At 54.5% G+C, this 20,271-nt stretch overlaps 1 protein-coding gene across 1 annotated transcript in view; it reads left to right on the top strand.

The window, feature by feature from the left end:
* The first annotated feature begins 5,700 nt into the window (after positions 1-5,700).
* The window catches only part of LOC141162660 (ATP-binding cassette sub-family B member 10, mitochondrial-like), a 34,928-nt gene continuing 20,357 nt past the window's right edge, over positions 5,701-20,271 (top strand). Inside the window, exon 1 of the mRNA XM_073648996.1 lies at positions 5,701-7,775. Coding sequence (XP_073505097.1) covers positions 7,397-7,775 — 379 coding nt within the window. The 5' untranslated portion in view covers positions 5,701-7,396. The remainder of the gene's footprint in view (positions 7,776-20,271) is intronic.

Raw genomic sequence — 20,271 nt, 5'->3', positions numbered from 1 at the left:
CAGACCCCAAAGACTGCAGCGAGAGGTGGGAGAGACAGACCCCAAAAGACAGCAGAGAGGTGGAGAGACAGACCCCAAAAGACTGCAGAGAAAGCTGGAGAGACAGACCCCAAAAGCCTGGAGAGAAAGCTGGAGAGACAGACCCCAAAAGACTGCAGAGAAAGCTGGAGAGACAGACCCCAAAAGACTGCAGAGAAAGCTGGAGAGACAGACCCCAAAAGACTGCAGAGACAGACCCCAAAAGACTGCAGAGAAAGGTGGAGAGACAGACCCCAAAAGACTGCAGAGAAAGGTGGGAGAGACAGACCCCAAAGACTGCAGCGAGAGGTGGGAGAGACAGACCCCAAAAGACTGCAGAGAAAGGTGGAGAGACAGACCCCAAAAGACTGCAGAGAAAGCTGGAGAGACAGACCCCAAAAGACTGCAGAGACAGACCCCAAAAGACTGCAGAGAAAGGTGGAGAGACAGACCCCAAAAGACTGCAGAGAAAGCTGGAGAGACAGACCCCAAAAGACTGCAGAGACAGACCCCAAAAGACTGCAGAGAAAGGAGGAGAGACAGACCCCAAAAGCCTGGAGAGAAAGCTGGAGAGACAGACCCCAAAAGACTGCAGAGAAAGGTGGAGAGAGACCCCAAAAGACTGCAGAGAAAGGTGGAGAGACAGACCCCAAAAGACTGCAGAGAAAGCTGGAGAGACAGACCCCAAAAGACTGCAGAGAAAGGTGGAGAGACAGACCCCAAAAGACTGCAGAGAAAGGTGGAGAGACAGACCCCAAAAGACTGCAGAGAAAGCTGGAGAGACAGACCCCAAAAGACTGCAGAGACAGACCCCAAAAGACTGCAGAGAAAGGTGGAGAGACAGACCCCAAAAGACTGCAGAGAAAGCTGGAGAGACAGACCCCAAAAGACTGCAGAGAAAGGTGGAGAGACAGACCCCAAAAGACTGCAGAGAAAGGTGGAGAGACAGACCTCAAAAGACTGCAGAGACAGACCCCAAAAGACTGCAGAGAAAGGTGGAGAGACAGACCCCAAAAGACTGCAGAGAAAGGTGGAGAGACAGACCCCAAAAGACTGCAGAGAAAGGTGGGAGAGACAGACCCCAAAAGACTGCAGAGAAAGGTGGGAGAGACAGACCCCAAAAGACTGCAGAGAAAGGTGGGAGAGACAGACCTCAAAGACTGCAGCGAGAGGTGGGAGAGACAGACCCCAAAAGACTGCAGAGAAAGGTGGGAGAGACAGACCCCAAAGACTGCAGCGAGAGGTGGGAGAGACAGACCCCAAAAGACTGCAGAGAAAGGTGGAGAGACAGACCCCAAAAGACTGCAGAGAAAGGTGGGAGAGACAGACCTCAAAGACTGCAGCGAGAGGTGGGAGAGACAGACCCCAAAAGACTGCAGAGAAAGGTGGGAGAGACAGACCCCAAAGACTGCAGCGAGAGGTGGGAGAGACAGACCCCAAAAGACTGCAGAGAAAGGTGGAGAGACAGACCCCAAAAGACTGCAGAGAAAGGTGGGAGAGACAGACCCCAAAGACTGCAGCGAAAGGTGGGAGAGACAGACCCCAAAGACTGCAGCGAGAGGTGGGAGAGACAGACCCCAAAAGACTGCAGAGAAAGGTGGAGAGACAGACCCCAAAAGACTGCAGAGAAAGCTGGAGAGACAGACCCCAAAAGACTGCAGAGACAGACCCCAAAAGACTGCAGAGAAAGGTGGAGAGACAGACCCCAAAAGACTGCAGAGAAAGCTGGAGAGACAGACCCCAAAAGACTGCAGAGACAGACCCCAAAAGACTGCAGAGAAAGGTGGAGAGACAGACCCCAAAAGACTGCAGAGAAAGGTGGGAGAGACAGACCCCAAAGACTGCAGCGAGAGGTGGGAGAGACAGACCCCAAAAGACTACAGAGAGAGGTGGAGAGACAGACCCCAAGAGACTGCAGAGAAAGGTGGAGAGACAGACCCCAAAAGCCTGGAGAGAAAGCTGGAGAGACAGACCCCAAAAGACTGCAGAGAAAGGTGGAGAGACCCCAAAAGACTGCAGAGAAAGGTGGAGAGACAGACCCCAAAAGACTGCAGAGAAAGCTGGAGAGACAGACCCCAAAAGACTGCAGAGAAAGCTGGAGAGACAGACCCCAAAAGACTGCAGAGAAAGCTGGAGAGACAGACCCCAAAAGACTGCAGAGAAAGCTGGAGAGACAGACCCCAAAAGACTGCAGAGAAAGGTGGAGAGACAGACCCCAAAAGACTGCAGAGAAAGCTGGAGAGACAGACCCCAAAAGACTGCAGAGACAGACCCCAAAAGACTGCAGAGAAAGGTGGAGAGACAGACCCCAAAAGACTGCAGAGAAAGCTGGAGAGACAGACCCCAAAAGACTGCAGAGAAAGGTGGAGAGACAGACTCCAAAAGACTGCAGAGAAAGCTGGAGAGACAGACCCCAAAAGACTGCAGAGAAAGCTGGAGAGACAGACCCCAAAAGACTGCAGAGAAAGGTGGAGAGACAGACCTCAAAAGACTGCAGAGACAGACCCCAAAAGACTGCAGAGAAAGGTGGAGAGACAGACCCCAAAAGACTGCAGAGAAAGGTGGGAGAGACAGACCCCAAAAGACTGCAGAGAAAGGTGGGAGAGACAGACCCCAAAAGACTGCAGAGAAAGGTGGGAGAGACAGACCTCAAAGACTGCAGCGAGAGGTGGGAGAGACAGACCCCAAAAGACTGCAGAGAGAGGTGGAGAGACAGACCCCAAAAGACTGCAGAGAAAGCTGGAGAGACAGACCCCAAAAGACTGCAGAGACAGACCCCAAAAGACTGCAGAGAAAGGTGGAGAGACAGACCCCAAAAGACTGCAGAGAAAGGTGGGAGAGACAGACCCCAAAAGACTGCAGAGAAAGGTGGGAGAGACAGACCCCAAAAGACTGCAGAGAAAGGTGGGAGAGACAGACCCCAAAAGACTGCAGAGAAAGGTGGAGAGACAGACCCCAAAAGACTGCAGAGAAAGGTGGGAGAGACAGACCCCAAAAGACTGCAGAGAAAGGTGGGAGAGACAGACCCCAAAAGACTGCAGAGAAAGGTGGGAGAGACAGACCCCAAAAGACTGCAGAGAAAGGTGGAGAGACAGACCCCAAAAGACTGCAGAGAAAGGTGGGAGAGACAGACCCCAAAGACTGCAGCGAAAGGTGGGAGAGACAGACCCCAAAGACTGCAGCGAGAGGTGGGAGAGACAGACCCCAAAAGACTGCAGAGAAAGGTGGAGAGACAGACCCCAAAAGACTGCAGAGAAAGCTGGAGAGACAGACCCCAAAAGACTGCAGAGACAGACCCCAAAAGACTGCAGAGAAAGGTGGAGAGACAGACCCCAAAAGACTGCAGAGAAAGCTGGAGAGACAGACCCCAAAAGACTGCAGAGACAGACCCCAAAAGACTGCAGAGAAAGGTGGAGAGACAGACCCCAAAAGACTGCAGAGAAAGGTGGGAGAGACAGACCCCAAAGACTGCAGCGAGAGGTGGGAGAGACAGACCCCAAAAGACTACAGAGAGAGGTGGAGAGACAGACCCCAAGAGACTGCAGAGAAAGGTGGAGAGACAGACCCCAAAAGCCTGGAGAGAAAGCTGGAGAGACAGACCCCAAAAGACTGCAGAGAAAGGTGGAGAGACCCCAAAAGACTGCAGAGAAAGGTGGAGAGACAGACCCCAAAAGACTGCAGAGAAAGGTGGAGAGACAGACCCCAAAAGACTGCAGAGAAAGCTGGAGAGACAGACCCCAAAAGACTGCAGAGAAAGGTGGAGAGACAGACTCCAAAAGACTGCAGAGAAAGCTGGAGAGACAGACCCCAAAAGACTGCAGAGAAAGCTGGAGAGACAGACCCCAAAAGACTGCAGAGAAAGGTGGAGAGACAGACCTCAAAAGACTGCAGAGACAGACCCCAAAAGACTGCAGAGAAAGGTGGAGAGACAGACCCCAAAAGACTGCAGAGAAAGGTGGGAGAGACAGACCCCAAAAGACTGCAGAGAAAGGTGGGAGAGACAGACCCCAAAAGACTGCAGAGAAAGGTGGGAGAGACAGACCCCAAAAGACTGCAGAGAAAGGTGGGAGAGACAGACCTCAAAGACTGCAGCGAGAGGTGGGAGAGACAGACCCCAAAAGACTGCAGAGAGAGGTGGAGAGACAGACCCCAAAAGACTGCAGAGAAAGCTGGAGAGACAGACCCCAAAAGACTGCAGAGACAGACCCCAAAAGACTGCAGAGAAAGGTGGAGAGACAGACCCCAAAAGACTGCAGAGAAAGGTGGGAGAGACAGACCCCAAAAGACTGCAGAGAAAGGTGGGAGAGACAGACCCCAAAAGACTGCAGAGAAAGGTGGGAGAGACAGACCCCAAAAGACTGCAGAGAAAGGTGGAGAGACAGACCCCAAAAGACTGCAGAGAAAGGTGGGAGAGACAGACCCCAAAAGACTGCAGAGAGAGGTGGAGAGACAGACCCCAAAAGACTGCAGAGAAAGCTGGAGAGACAGACCCCAAAAGACTGCAGAGACAGACCCCAAAAGACTGCAGAGAAAGGTGGAGAGACAGACCCCAAAAGACTGCAGAGAAAGGTGGGAGAGACAGACCCCAAAAGACTGCAGAGAAAGGTGGAGAGACAGACCCCAAAAGACTGCAGAGAAAGGTGGGAGAGACAGACCCCAAAAGACTGCAGAGAAAGGTGGGAGAGACAGACCCCAAAAGACTGCAGAGAAAGGTGGGAGAGACAGACCCCAAAGACTGCAGCGAGAGGTGGGAGAGACAGACCCCAAAAGTATGCAGAGAAAGGTGGAGAGACAGACCCCAAAAGACTGCAGAGAAAGGTGGGAGAGACAGACCCCAAAAGACTGCAGAGAAAGGTGGGAGAGACAGACCCCAAAAGACTGCAGAGAAAGCTGGAGAGACAGACCCCAAAAGACTGCAGAGACAGACCCCAAAAGACTGCAGAGAAAGGTGGGAGAGACAGACCTCAAAGACTGCAGCGAGAGGTGGGAGAGACAGACCCCAAAAGACTGCAGCGAGAGGTGGAGAGACAGACCCCAAAAGACTGCAGAGAAAGCTGGAGAGACAGACCCCAAAAGACTGCAGAGACAGACCCCAAAAGACTGCAGAGAAAGGTGGAGAGACAGACCCCAAAAGACTGCAGAGAAAGCTGGAGAGACAGACCCCAAAAGACTGCAGAGAAAGCTGGAGAGACAGACCCCAAAAGACTGCAGAGAAAGGTGGAGAGACAGACCCCAAAAGACTGCAGAGAAAGGTGGAGAGACAGACCCCAAAAGACTGCAGAGAAAGGTGGGAGAGACAGACCCCAAAAGACTGCAGAGAAAGGTGGGAGAGACAGACCCCAAAAGACTGCAGAGAAAGGTGGAGAGACAGACCCCAAAAGACTGCAGAGAAAGGTGGGAGAGACAGACCCCAAAGACTGCAGCGAGAGGTGGGAGAGACAGACCCCAAAGACTGCAGCGAGAGGTGGGAGAGACAGACCCCAAAAGACTGCAGAGAGAGGTGGTCGTACAATGGATATAGATGCACGGCAGGAGTTTCACAATAAGTCTTGTATCATTTCCTTCCCCGGACACATTACGCAGGAGGACACAGAACAGCCGCTTCCGTTTCCAGTGCCTTCCCTGCAGTCAGGAGGGGGTTAAGCCCTGGTGTTAGGGGCGGGGCCCTGGTGTTAGGGGCGGGGCCCTGGTGTTGGGGGCGGGGCAGTTGGGGAAGTCGCTCCGCTGTGATCGGCTGCAGTGACCTGACGGCTCGGAGCTCCCACGGCAGCAATGACGGAGCAGATATGAGGCGCCCCCCCCCGGGAGGAGGAGGAGGAGGCCGTAGCGTTATCGCAGCCGCACACAGGGGCCTATCAGCCCGGAACACCCGGACACCACTGACACCAGCAGCACATGGAGCCCGGAGGTGACACCCGCTTCTGACCTTCATGTGCTGCTGCTGCTGAGACCTGACCGGAGCTGCCGCAGGAAGGGCTGCCGCTGTGCTGTCACCCGCCTGAGGAAGGGCTGCCCCTGTGCTGTCACTTGCCTGAGAAAGAGCTGCCCCTGCGCTGTCACCTGCCTGAGGAAGAGCTGCCCCTGCGCTGTCACCTGCCTGAGGAAGAGCTGCCCCTGCGCCGTCACCTGCCTGAGGAAGAGCTGCCCCTGCGCTGTCACCTGCCTGAAGAAGAGCTGCCCCTGCGCCGTCACCTGCCTGAGGAAGAGCTGCCCCTGCGCTGTCACCTGCCTGAGGAAGAGCTGCCCCTGCGCCGTCACCTGCCTGAGGAAGAGCTGCCCCTGCGCTGTCACCTGCCTGAGGAAGAGCTGCCCCTGTGCTGTCACCTGCCTGAGGAAGAGCTGCCCCTGTGCTGTCACCTGCCTGAGGAAGATCTGACCCTGCGCTGTCACCTGCCTGAAGAAGAGCTGCCCCTGCGCTGTCACCTGCCTGAAGAAGAGCTGCCCCTGTGCTGTCACCTGCCTGAAGAAGAGCTGCCCCTGTGCTGTCACCTGCCTGAAGAAGAGCTGCCCCTGTGCTGTCACCTGCCTGAAGAAGAGCTGCCCCTGCGCTGTCACCTGCCTGAAGAAGAGCTGCCCCTGCGCCGTCACCTGCCTGAGGAAGAGCTGCCCCTGCGCTGTCACCTGCCTGAGGAAGAGCTGCCCCTGCGCCGTCACCTGCCTGAGGAAGAGCTGCCCCTGCGCTGTCACCTGCCTGAGGAAGAGCTGCCCCTGTGCTGTCACCTGCCTGAGGAAGAGCTGCCCCTGTGCTGTCACCTGCCTGAGGAAGATCTGACCCTGCGCTGTCACCTGCCTGAAGAAGAGCTGCCCCTGCGCTGTCACCTGCCTGAAGAAGAGCTGCCCCTGTGCTGTCACCTGCCTGAAGAAGAGCTGCCCCTGTGCTGTCACCTGCCTGAAGAAGAGCTGCCCCTGTGCTGTCACCTGCCTGAAGAAGAGCTGCCCCTGTGCTGTCACCTGCCTGAAGAAGAGCTGCCCCTGTGCTGTCACCTGCCTGAGGAAGAGCTGCCCCTGCGCTGTCACCTGCCTGAGGAAGAGCTGCCGCTGTGCTGTCATCTGCCTGAGGAAGATCTGACCCTGCGCTGTCACCTGCCTGAGGAAGAGCTGCCCCTGTGCTGTCACCTGCCTGAGGAAGAGCTGCCCCTGTGCTGTCACCTGCCCCTGTGCTGTCACCTGCCTGAGGAAGATCTGCCCCTGTGCTGTCACCTGCCTGAGGAAGAGCTGCCCCTGTGCTGTCACCTGCCTGAGGGAGAGCTGCCCCTGTGCTGTCACCTGCCCCTTTGCTGTCACCTGCCTGAGGATAGCTGCCCCTGTGCCGTCACCTGCCCCATTGCTGTCACCTGCCTGAGGGAGAGCTGCCCCTGTGCTGTCACCTGCTCCTGCCATGCTGGGCAGCCGCCTCTCTCTGGGGACTATCAGGGGCCGGTTATGGCTGCTCTGCAGACATCCTCTCTATACCACCTCCTGTTCCTATAGAATTTTCTGCAGAGACCTCCAGAGAACCATCAGCAGGACAGGACCCCCGCGCTCTGCCCTCTGGACGACCCCTGCAGCCTGCAGTCTGGGCAACCCATGGTCCTGTCAATCACTCACTGCAGCCAGATACAGGGGTTACTGCAATGCACCCACCAGCCAGGGAGAGGGGGCATCTGCGAGACTGCAAGACCCCAGGAAGGAAGAACCTGGACCAAAGAAAAGTCTGGCTTCCCAGGATGTCAGGAGGCTGCTGTCCCTGGCCCAACCAGAGAGGTGGAGGCTGACAGGTACGTGCTGGGGTCACTGACTGACATTACTGCTGGTCTGGTGCCGGCATCTCCCGGGGAGGGGACGTGTCTGCTGGGTGACAGCTCCTGAGGAGGGGACGTGTCTGCTGGGTGACAGCTCCGGAGGAGGGGACGTGTCTGCTGGGTGACAGCTCCGGAGGAGGGGACGCGTCTGCTGGGTGACAGCTCCCGGGGAGGGGACGCGTCTGCTGGGTGACAGCTCCTGAGGAGGGGACGTGTCTGCTGGGTGACAGCCCCGGGGGAGAGGACGTGTCTGCTGGGTGACAGCTCCCGGGGAGGGGACGTGTCTGCTGGGTGACAGCTCCCGGGGTGGGGACGTGTCTGCTGGGTGACAGCTCCGGAGGAGGGGACGTGTCTGCTGGGTGACAGCTCCGGAGGAGGGGACGTGTCTGCTGGGTGACAGCTCCGGAGGAGGGGACGTGTCTGCTGGGTGACAGCTCCGGAGGAGGGGACGTGTCTGCTGGGTGACAGCTCCGGAGGAGGGGACGTGTCTGCTGGGTGACAGCTCCGGAGGAGGGGACGTGTCTGCTGGGTGACAGCTCCGGAGGAGGGGACGTGTCTGCTGGGTGACAGCTCCGGAGGAGGGGACGTGTCTGCTGGGTGACAGCTCCGGAGGAGGGGACGTGTCTGCTGGGTGACAGCTCCGGAGGAGGGGACGTGTCTGCTGGGTGACAGCTCCCGGGGAGGGGACGCGTCTGCTGGGTGACAGCCCCGGGGGAGAGGACGTGTCTGCTGGGTGACAGCCCCGGGGGAGAGGACGTGTCTGCTGGGTGACAGCTCCCGGGGAGGGGACGTGTCTGCTGGGTGACAGCTCCCGGGGTGGGGACGTGTCTGCTGGGTGACAGCTGCCGGGGAGGGGACGTGTCTGCCGGGTGACATCTCCGGAGGAGGGGACGTGTCTGCCGGGTGACAGCTCCCGGGGAGGGGACGCGTCTGCTGGGTGACAGCTCCCGGGGGAGGGGACGTGTCTGCTGGGTGATGGCCCCGGGGGAGGGGACGCGTCTGCTGGGTGACAGCTCCGGAGGAGGGGACGTGTCTGCTGGGTGATGGCCCCGGGGGAGGGGACGCGTCTGCTGGGTGACGGCCCCGGGGGAGGGGACGCGTCTGCTGGGTGACGGCTCCGGAGGAGGGGACGCGTCTGCTGGGTGACGGCTCCGGAGGAGGGGACGCGTCTGCTGGGTGACGGCCCCGGGGGAGGGGACGCGTCTGCTGGGTGACGGCCCCGGGGGAGGGGACGCGTCTGCTGGGTGACAGCTCCGGAGGAGGGGACGTGTCTGCTGGGTGACAGCTCCCGGGGAGGGGACGTGTCTGCTGGGTGACAGCTCCGGAGGAGGGGACGTGTCTGCTGGGTGACAGCTCCGGAGGAGGGGACGTGTCTGCTGGGTGACAGCTCCCGGGGAGGGGACGTGTCTGCTGGGTGACAGCTCCGGAGGAGGGGACGTGTCTGCTGGGTGACAGCTCCGGAGGAGGGGACGTGTCTGCTGGGTGACAGCTCCCGGGGAGGGGACGTGTCTGCTGGGTGACAGCTCCGGAGGAGGGGACGTGTCTGCTGGGTGACAGCTCCGGAGGAGGGGACGTGTCTGCTGGGTGACAGCTCCCGGGGAGGGGACGTGTCTGCTGGGTGACAGCTCCGGAGGAGGGGACGTGTCTGCTGGGTGACAGCTCCGGAGGAGGGGACGTGTCTGCTGGGTGACGGCTCCTGGGTTATTACCTCTGTGTAAATATTTACATTTATGTTAGAAACTTCTAATCTAAAATAATTATTTACCTCCAGAGATTAAATAAAGCAAAATCTCCTAATACCAGAATATTCTCTGCACAGTACAGCTCCTCCTGTATATATACACTGCACAGTACCACTCCTCCTGTATATACACTGCACAGTACAGCTCCTCCTGTATATACACTGCACAGTACAGCTCCTCCTGTATATACACTGCACAGTACAGCTCCTCCTGTATATACACTGCACAGTACCACTCCTCCTGTATATACACTGCACAGTACCACTCCTCCTGTATATACACTGCACAGTACAGCTCCTCCTGTATATACACTGCACAGTACAGCTCCTCCTGTATATACACTGCACAGTACAGCTCCTCCTGTATATACACTGCACAGTACAGCTCCTCCTGTATATACACTGCACAGTACCGCTCCTCCTGTATATACACTGCACAGTACCACTCCTCCTGTATATACACTGCACAGTACCACTCCTCCTGTATATACACTGCACAGTACCACTCCTCCTGTATATACACTGCACAGTACCACTCCTCCTGTATATACACTGCACAGTACCACTCCTCCTGTATATACACTGCACAGTACCACTCCTCCTGTCCTGTATATATACACTGCACAGTACCACTCCTCCTGTCCTGTGTATATACACTGCACAGTACCACTCCTCCTGTCCTGTATATATACACTGCACAGTACCACTCCTCCTGTATATATATACACTGCACCGTACCACTCCTCCTGTCATGTATATATACACTGCACAGTACCACTCCTCCTGTCATGTATATATACACTGCACAGTACCACTCCTCCTGTCCTGTATATATACACTGCACAGTACCACTCCTCCTGTCCTGTATATATACACTGCACAGTACCACTCCTCCTGTCCTGTGTATATACACTGCACAGTACCACTCCTCCTGTCCTGTATATATACACTGCACAGTACCACTCCTCCTGTCCTGTATATATACACTGCACAGTACCACTCCTCCTGTATATATACCCTGCACAGTACCACTCCTCCTGTCCTGTATATATACACTGCACAGTACCACTCCTCCTGTATATATACACTGCACAGTACCACTCCTCCTGTCCTGTATATATACACTGCACAGTACCACTCCTCCTGTCATGTATATATACACTGCACAGTACCACTCCTCCTGTCCTGTATATATACACTGCACAGTACCACTCCTCCTGTCCTGTATATATACACTGCACAGTACCACTCCTCCTGTCCTGTATATATATATACTGCACAGTACCACTCCTCCTGTCCTGTATATACACTGCACAGTACCACTCCTCCTGTATATATACACTGCACAGTACCACTCCTCCTGTCCTGTATATATACACTGCACAGTACCACTCCTCCTGTATATATACACTGCACAGTACCACTCCTCCTGTCCTGTATATACACTGCACAGTACCACTCCTCCTGTCCTGTATATATACACTGCACAGTACCACTCCTCCTGTCCTGTATATATACACTGCACAGTACCACTCCTCCTGTCCTGTATATATACACTGCACAGTACCACTCCTCCTGTCCTGTATATACACTGCACAGTACCACTCCTCCTGTCCTGTATATAGATACACTGCCCAGTACCACTCCTCCTGTATATATACCCTGCACAGTACCGCTCCTCCTGTCCTATATATATACACTGCACAGTACCACTCCTCCTGTCCTGTATATATACACTGCACAGTACCGCTCCTCCTGTCCTGTATATATACACTGCACAGTACCACTCCTCCTGTCCTGTATATATACACTGCACAGTACCACTCCTCCTGTCCTGTATATATACACTGCACAGTACCACTCCTCCTGTCCTGTATATATACACTGCACAGTACCACTCCTCCTGTCCTGTATATATACACTGCACAGTACCACTCCTCCTGTCCTGTATATATACACTGCACAGTACCACTCCTTCTGTCCTGTATATATACACTGCACGGTACCACTCCTCCTGTCCTGTATATATACACTGCACGGTACCACTCCTCCTGTATATATACACTGCACAGTACCACTCCTCCTGTCCTGTGTATATACACTGCACAGCACCACTCCTCCTGTCCTGTATATATACACTGCACAGTACCACTCCTCCTGTATATATACACTGCACAGTACCACTCCTCCTGTCCTGTATATATACACTGCACGGTACTACTCCTCCTGTCCTGTATATATACACTGCACGGTACTACTCCTCCTGTCCTGTATATATACACTGCACAGTACCACTCCTCCTGTCCTGTATATATACACTGCACAGTACCACTCCTCCTGTCCTGTATATATACACTGCACAGCACCACTCCTCCTGTCCTGTATATATACACTGCACAGTACCACTCCTCCTGTATATATACACTGCACAGTACCACTCCTCCTGTCCTGTATATATACACTGCACGGTACTACTCCTCCTGTCCTGTATATATACACTGCACAGTACCACTCCTCCTGTCCTGTATATATACACTGCACAGCACCACTCCTCCTGTCCTGTATATATACACTGCACAGTACCACTCCTCCTGTATATATACACTGCACAGTACCACTCCTCCTGTCCTGTATATATACACTGCACGGTACTACTCCTCCTGTCCTGTATATATACACTGCACAGTACTACTCCTCCTGTCCTGTATATATACACTGCACAGTACCACTCCTCCTGTCCTGTATATATACACTGCACAGTACCACTCCTCCTGTATATATACACTGCACAGTACCACTCCTCCTGTCCTGTATATATACACTGCACGGTACCACTCCTCCTGTATATATACACTGCACAGTACCACTCCTCCTGTCCTGTATATATACACTGCACAGTACCACTCCTCCTGTCCTGTATATATACACTGCACAGTACCACTCCTCCTGTCCTGTGTATATACACTGCACAGTACCACTCCTCCTGTCCTGTATATATACACTGCACAGTACCACTCCTCCTGTCCTGTATATATACACTGCACAGCACCACTCCTCCTGTATATATACCCTGCACAGTACCGCTCCTCCTGTCCTATATATATACACTGCACAGTACCGCTCCTCCTGTCCTGTATATATACACTGCAGGTCTTTTTTTTTTATTGATAGAATAAGTACAGTACATGACAGAACAATAATACATTACAGGACACCGAACATAAGAACAAAACAAGACGACAAATCACAGAAAATAAATCCCCCCAGGAATATATACATATACAAGAAATAACTATTATAAAACCTATAAAACCCCCGGCCCAGCTTCATTCATACTACTATATACAATCCCACACAACGCTCACACCGTCCTATATACACATAAAACACCGTCCTATATACAAGATTATATACAATAAAACACTAAACCTAATATAACGTATATACAACCGGGAACTAACACTAACCTACTGGTCCCACTGCCTGACCTTAGTCACCCCCTTACCGCACCTCATTCACACCACAGAAAACCAAAAATAACAATATATACAATAGTGACATGAACAATTTTAAACCTTTTTTTTTTTTTGTAAATTTTTTTTTTGTAATTTTTTAATATATATATAAAAACAGACCTACACTAACTATCCCGCCACCCCTGATCCAGCTCTGGCCACAAAGTTCAGGATTACTCCGAGCTAGGATCAGGCCCCAAAGTTTTTCCCCAGGCGGGGCCTGGACCAGGCCAGATCAGTCCTCTTATCACCACTGATGAAGAACCCCCCCCCCAAATCCCCCACCCAACCTAACTAAAAACCCCTATTATACATTATATACAATATAAACAGAACACAACCTACACACTCACCATCCAAGGCTCAAGTTCGATGCCGGCAAACCTTCTATCCAGGAGACAGAAATACAAAACAAAAATCTAGGGTTTAAAGACATCAGCCCACCATCAGGATATAGGAGTACTACCGGACTAAGGCACCCTGAAGGAAAAGCCCCTCCAGAGACGGGCCGCCCTCCGGGCACCCAGTCTTTCATACTCCAGAGAACGTACCTTCACCAGGTCACCTAGGATGTTCCTACAGACTTCATCTACATGGAGGATTTTACTCTGCGTCGAAACTAAAACTCGTGCGTTCCACGTGAAATACCTCACCACTGCGCTGACTATGAATAAAGTGTCTCGGTCCCTTCTCCCAAGGTCTCCGAACGCTCCATAGGCCCACCCGGCGTAGGACAGAGTAACCAGCCGCGGCCAACCAATGGAAGCCCCCACCCTGTTGTACACCTCTGTATTAAAGGGACAATGAAGCAGGAAGTGCTCCATGCTTTCCAGCACGTTAGCACAAGCCTCACGGGGGCAATTCCTGTCCTCGGAGCTCCTGAACTTCAAATTGTCCCTCACATACAGCTTACCATGGAAGCAGCGCCAAGTCAAGTCCCAGTACTTCTCGGGGATCCTGCTAGAATTTAACAAACTCAACCCAACCTCCAGATCCCGACTTGGGCAGTCTTTGAGGGCCAATGGACTCTGAAAATGAGAAAGCAAGACCCTCATATCGAGGAGTTTCCTCGGGAGGGACCTCACCTCCCACATTCCCAGACCCCACCGGCGGATCATTTTCAGAACCGGGGTAACAGAAGCCGGGAGATGCCCGTGTGGTGTGCGAAGATCCTTCAATCTTCCCCCTGTCTCCCATTCCTGGAAGAAAGGCTGAAACCATCCCTTCCAGGAGAATACCCACGGAGGAGCCCTCTCTTTCCAGAGGTTTGCCACGTTCACTTTCAAGAAGGTGTTCACTAGGAACACCACGGGGTTCACCATATTCAAACCCCCTAGTCTCCTCGTGCGGTAAGTGACCTCCCGCTTGACTAGGTTCAGTCTGTTCCCCCATAACATCTGGAAGAACAGACTGTAGACCCGTGTCCAGAGAGGCTCTGGCAAGACACAGACGCTGCCCAGGTAGATTAGCAAGGGGAGCAGGAAAGCTTTGCACAGGTCAACCCTTTCCCTCAGGGTCAAAGACCAACCCCTCCATTGGTCCACTCTTTGGGTGACACCTTTGATTCTGCCTTCCCAGTTTTTCGTGGGGTAATCACCCTGGCCGAATTCGATGCCCAGGACTTCGGCATGTTCTTGGGGTTCGGGGAGGGTGTCCGGAAGATCAAACCCGGACTCTCCGCCTCCCAGCCAGAGACTCACACTTATCCTGGTTGACCTTGGACCCGGATGCCTCCGAGTAGCGTTCCACTTCTGACATCACCACCACTGCCTCCTCTTGCGAAGAAACAAAGACGGTGACATCGTCCGCGTAGGCCACCACCCTCAGGATAGCCTCCGGCGCCGCCTCGCCCATCCGCACCCCCGCCAGCGGTCCACAATCGATCCTTCTGAGGAAGGGATCGATCGCAAACGCGTAAAGCAAAGGGCTAAGAGGACAGCCCTGACGGACACCGGATCCTACCCCGAAAGGTCGTCCAATCCACCCATTCACCAGAGGGAAAGTCTCAGCCCCTGCATACAAGGTCTTAAGCCAGTCCACAAACCCTCCAGGCAGACCATACCTCAAAAGAGTGGACCAGAGGTACTCGTGGTTAACCCGATCAAAGGCTTTTGCCTGATCCAGGGTCAGCAAGAACCCCTTCCAGAGGCCCGCCCTGCCTTGCTCCACGGCCTCTCGGACACCTAGAACAGCACTAAAAGTGCTATGGCCAGGAACGCAACAGTGCTGAACCTCCGAAAGGAGCCGGGGTGCAAACTTCACCAGCCTGTTGAAAAGTATCTTAGCCAAAATCTTCCTGTCCACATTGAGAAGTGCTATGGGACGCCAGTTCTCAATGCGTGACGGATCCTTACCCTTTGACAAAATGATCAAAGCTGACCTCCTTAATGATCTCGGCAGAGTGCCCGAGGTGAGACACTCGTTAAACACCTGAGTCAAGAGGGGGTCCAAAGAGTCCCTAAAGGTCCTAAAGAACTCAGATGTTAAGCCATCCGGACCTGGCGACTTTTTGGGCCTAAGCCCATCGATCGCCAGTCTCACTTCCTCTTCTTTGATCGCTTCTGCCAAATCGCCCAGCGAGAGGTCAGCCCCTGGCTCAGGAACGGATTCAGCCAGGAAAGCCGACATCCCGTCACGATCAAGCTCCCTCCTTCCCAAGAGGTGCGAGTAGTAGGAACTGACGACCTCCAAGATCCCTGATCTGGACCTTCTCAGGGACCCCGTACTGTCCACCAGCCCCGTCACTATCTTACTATTCACTGACATCTTACAGTTTCTGTAAGGGTCGGGCGAGCAGTACTTCCCGTAGTCCCTCTCGAAAACCAAAGATGCGTGCCTATCGTACTGACACCTCTTCAGCAAGGACTTCACTCTGGAGATCTCCTCTCGGCTACCTCCAGTCGAGACAAGATGCTCGAGTTTCCTCCTCAGGCTCTGATACAGGCGATCCCTGTTCAGGCTTCTGAGGTTCGAGAGCTGCCGGAAGAATCTCGCCACCTGATGTTTGAACATCTCCCACCACTCTGACTTAGTGTTACTTAGGCCCAGCAATGGTACCTGGCTCTGAAAGAATTCCTCAAAAGACCGTCTCACAGCTTCTTCCTCAAGGAGTGACGAATTCAGCTTCCAATAGCCTCTTCCCATCCGAGGAGTCTCTGTAACGTTCAGAGAAAACATAATCAAACAGTGATCGGAGAATTCCACCTCCACAACCGACAACGGTGAAGAGACGGCCTCCTCCTTCAAATAAAACCTGTCTAGCCTAGACCTGCACTGACTACCTCTAAAAAAGGTGAATCCCGTGTCGCCCGGGTTGTGCCGGATGTGGACATCCACCAGGTGAGCCTCACTCACTATCCTGTTTAACGCGACGCAGTCATAAGTCAGCCGGTCTCCGGAACCTCCTCTATCACAGGATCTCGTGACATTGTTGAAATCCCCTCCGAAGACCACCTGCCGACTCGAAAATAAAAAAGGTTTGATCTTCAGGAAGAGACATTTGCGGTCCCACTTGGACTGGGAACCATAGATGTTAATGAGCCGAAGCTCTTGTCCCCCCATGGAGACATCTAGGATCAAGCATCTCCCCATTTCTAATTCGATCACTCGTCTGCATTCAACCGCTGCGGTCTTAAAAAGGACCGCCACCCCGCTATACGGCTCGGCCGCAAGAGACCAGTAGGAGGGCCCATGCCTCCACTCCCGCCTTGCTCTATGCAAGGTTGATATATCGGTCAACCTGGTTTCCTGCAAAAACAAAATGTCGGCGTCAAGTTGGCCGAGAAAATGAAAGGCCGTGTACCTTGCCGCATCTTTATGCTGCAAACATTAATAGTTGCCAGCGTCAACGGGGTGGGTGCCGCCATCATGATTGATTGAATTAGATAGCCTTTTTCTTCCCACCACTGACAGTTCCAACCTCTTCCTCCGATAATGACGGGTTTTTAGTGCGCTTAAGACAAACAGACTCGTCCATTCTCTCCTTACATACATTCTTGCCCTCGTCTGGTGGTCCTGGGTTAGTCGTCCCCCCAGAGGGCTTTGTATTTGCCCCCCGAGAGGAAGACCCAGCCATCTCCTGAGCCCCAACCACCTTGTCCGCAACCTCCGGCCCCGGGTCCCCACTTCCCCCCTCCAGAGGGAGGTTCTGGAGAGCCCCGAACCGGTTGGAGAGATCCACCAGAGGGGGGGGCGGCTGAACCCTCCAATGGCGCTTGGATCACGGCCAGAGAGTCAGAGGGGTCGCACTCCAAAGAGGCAGCTCGAGACCTGGTCCCCCTTCTACCTCTGGCCGTTTTTCTGTTACCCTTTTTCTTTTTCTGTGACCACTCCCCCTCTCCCTCATCTAGACTGTCACCAGAAGAGGGTTCCTGGGAAGACGTGGCGTCCTCTCGCTCTTCCCTTTCAAGTCTCTTGACTTCCTCGCTCAATTCACTGTCTTTAGGATCCTCAGCTGCAAGTGAAGTACCTGGGTCAGAGTTTAGGGACATTACTCCCTGCCCCCTGTCCCCACGGCGCTTCTCCTGCCGCCTGATGGTGGATGGCGGCAGCTTGCTCCTCACCGGTTCCCTGCCTCCCCCGCCCCTACTGGTCCCTTCACCGGCAAGATTAGTTCCAGCTTTCGCCTGTCCCGCACTCGCCGCTTTCAGGACCGCATTGGCGAAGGAACGCGGACAGCGACTGAACGGGTGACCGAGGTCACCACACAAGTTACACCTAATCCTGCGACAGGCAGCAGCACGATGACCAAGGTCCCCACACAGTGCGCATTTCTGGGTGGTACACTGCGCACTGAAGTGTGTGGGACTACCGCACCTGTGACAGACCTTCGGCTGCCCCCGGTAGAAAATCAAGATCCTATCCCTCCCCAAAAAGGTTGAGGAGGGGATATGGGTAACAGTGTTTCCCGAAACCTTCAATCTCACCATGAAGGTCCAGGCCCCTGACCAGATACCATGGTCATCCAGATTCTTTTCGGGAATATTGGTGACCTCTCCGTATCGACTCACCCAGGTGGTAATGTCCATACAGGAAAGCGACTCGTTACTAGTCAAAACGGTCACTTTCCTGACTGAATCTTGGCGGGTTATTGCCAGGGGAAAGAGACCATACCATTCGGGGCGACTCCGAGCCAGCTCATGGCGAGACCAGAAAAGCTCAAGACCCTCCGGTCTCACGAAGCTGACATCGAAGTAGGAGGTCCCGTAGGGATGGATCAAGGCAAAGATGTCATATGCCGCAAAGCCCATCCCCAGCAGGAGCTCAACCACCTTCGACCTATCAGGACAGGCATCCTTGCTTACCCACTGGAGACGGACCACGTTCCTACGGTTACTCCTCTGCCCCGTTGTCGGCAGAGACCAGACAGTCTCTGCCCCTCTATCTCGGAAGGCTGAAAGACCATGTCTCTCTATCCAGAAAGACAGATCAACCTCCCTCCCCTCTACAGTGATGGAGCTCTCCCCTCTCCTCAGGGCGTCCAGGAGCTGCTGTTGCAAGTCACCATCCCCAGGGCCACCAGACGAGGGCGCACTACTACCCCCAGCACTGACAGCTCCTGAATAGCTTTGGGCTGAAGCCCCCGCCAATGCTAGGGGGGCAGCGGGACCAGCGCCTACTCCCCCCCCCCACCAACACCAGTGCTGCTCCCACCATTCACTCCAGTACTATTCACACCATTCGCAGGACCATTACTCCCATCGTTCACTCCACTACTACTCACACCATTCGCAGGACCATTACTCCCATCATTCATTACACCACTACCCCCAACATTTGCTACACCACAACTCCCATCATTCCCACAACTCCCAGCATTCATTCCACCACTACCCCCACCATTTGCTACATCATCATTCACTGCACCACTAATTCCACCATTCCTACTACTCTCATCATCTGCTCCACCATTACTCCCATCATTCACTGCACCACTATTTCCATTCCCTTTACTTGTCACCCCATTACCTCTGCTGTTCTCTGCACCTTCCACAGTCACCTCCATTCCTTCCTCCCTTGTGTCTGGTGTCTCTGCACTCACACCTGCTGGGCCGGGGGAGGGGAGCACTCCCAGAGACTCCTTTCCCTGCAGCACCACACCCGTTTCCCTTTGGTTGCTGCTGGCTTTCTGTAGGTCATCTCCTGGAGCGCCCCGCCCCCCTACTGCAGCATTTTGGTCCTTGTTCTGGCCAGACTGTTTTCTCGGCACCTCTGCCCGCCCTGCACCCACAGACTTTGGGGTCTTAGTGTCCTTTTTGGGCGCTGGGGCACACTGCCCCCCTGTCGCAGCAGTGTGCCCAGTGTTCTTTGCAGATGTGTTTTTCACATCCTTCCCTGCCCCCCCAGCCCCGGTGATAACCGGCTTAGCCGCAGAGGGCAGGGTGGGAAACTCCACAGAACTTCCTATGTCCGGCGCTGTGAGTACCTCCACAGCCTCGCCCCCTGCACTGTTCCCCGCACAGATGGCAGCATCGCCGGACGTCCTTCTCCTCTCCCCACCTTGCCTCTGGCTCGAGCCCACTGCAGAGCCCGTGCCTTTAGGTTTGGTGGGGTTTAAACAGAAGGTGGCAGGCGCAACATCAGACATTGGTACATACTTGTAACTCACCACCTCCTGTGCGGCTCCTCCGGTCTTCTTCTTCCTCCTCTTCCCTGTCTCCTCCACTGGTTTGTCCTCACCGAAGGAAAACCGTGTCAGGTCCACTGGAGACTCCAGCAGTCGGATCTCCCTCAGCAGTCCTCCTTCCTCCTCCTCCCCCGACACTCCAGCCTCTGCTCTGGGAGTCCTCTGCCCTGCAGGGAGACCACTTGAGCTCCAGCTCTGCCCCTCACTGGCTCCAGCACCTGAGACTCCAGTCACCTCTTCATCCTCCTCCTCCTCTTCACTAAGGACGCCGGCTGGCGGTTCTCCTGAGGTGTTTAACCCCTTCATTTCTGAGAACCGCCGCTGGTTCTTAAACCTCTCCAGGAAGGGACCTGCGCTTTTCTCAATCCCCTCCCGGAGGAGCACTGACCTGACCACCTCGTCTCTGAGAGCTTTAAACCTCTGGGAGGTCGCAGGTCTTTCCTTGTTGGACGCCCGGGTGTTCAGGACCCGGGCCTCCCTCAGCTCCTCTTTCAGCTGGGTTAGTGCTTTGCCGGCGTCCTCGTACTCTCGCAACGTGGCGACCACTCGGGAGGAGAAGGAACTTGTGCACTCGCTGGAGCTCATCTCACC

This window comes from Phyllobates terribilis, unplaced genomic scaffold (genome assembly GCF_046119375.1).
Source record: "Phyllobates terribilis strain yellow unplaced genomic scaffold, ASM4611937v1 Scaffold_9__5_contigs__length_417890890, whole genome shotgun sequence".
In the NCBI taxonomy this organism is placed as follows: domain Eukaryota; kingdom Metazoa; phylum Chordata; class Amphibia; order Anura; family Dendrobatidae; genus Phyllobates; species Phyllobates terribilis.
This window is presented reverse-complemented; position numbering and strand designations above follow the sequence as displayed.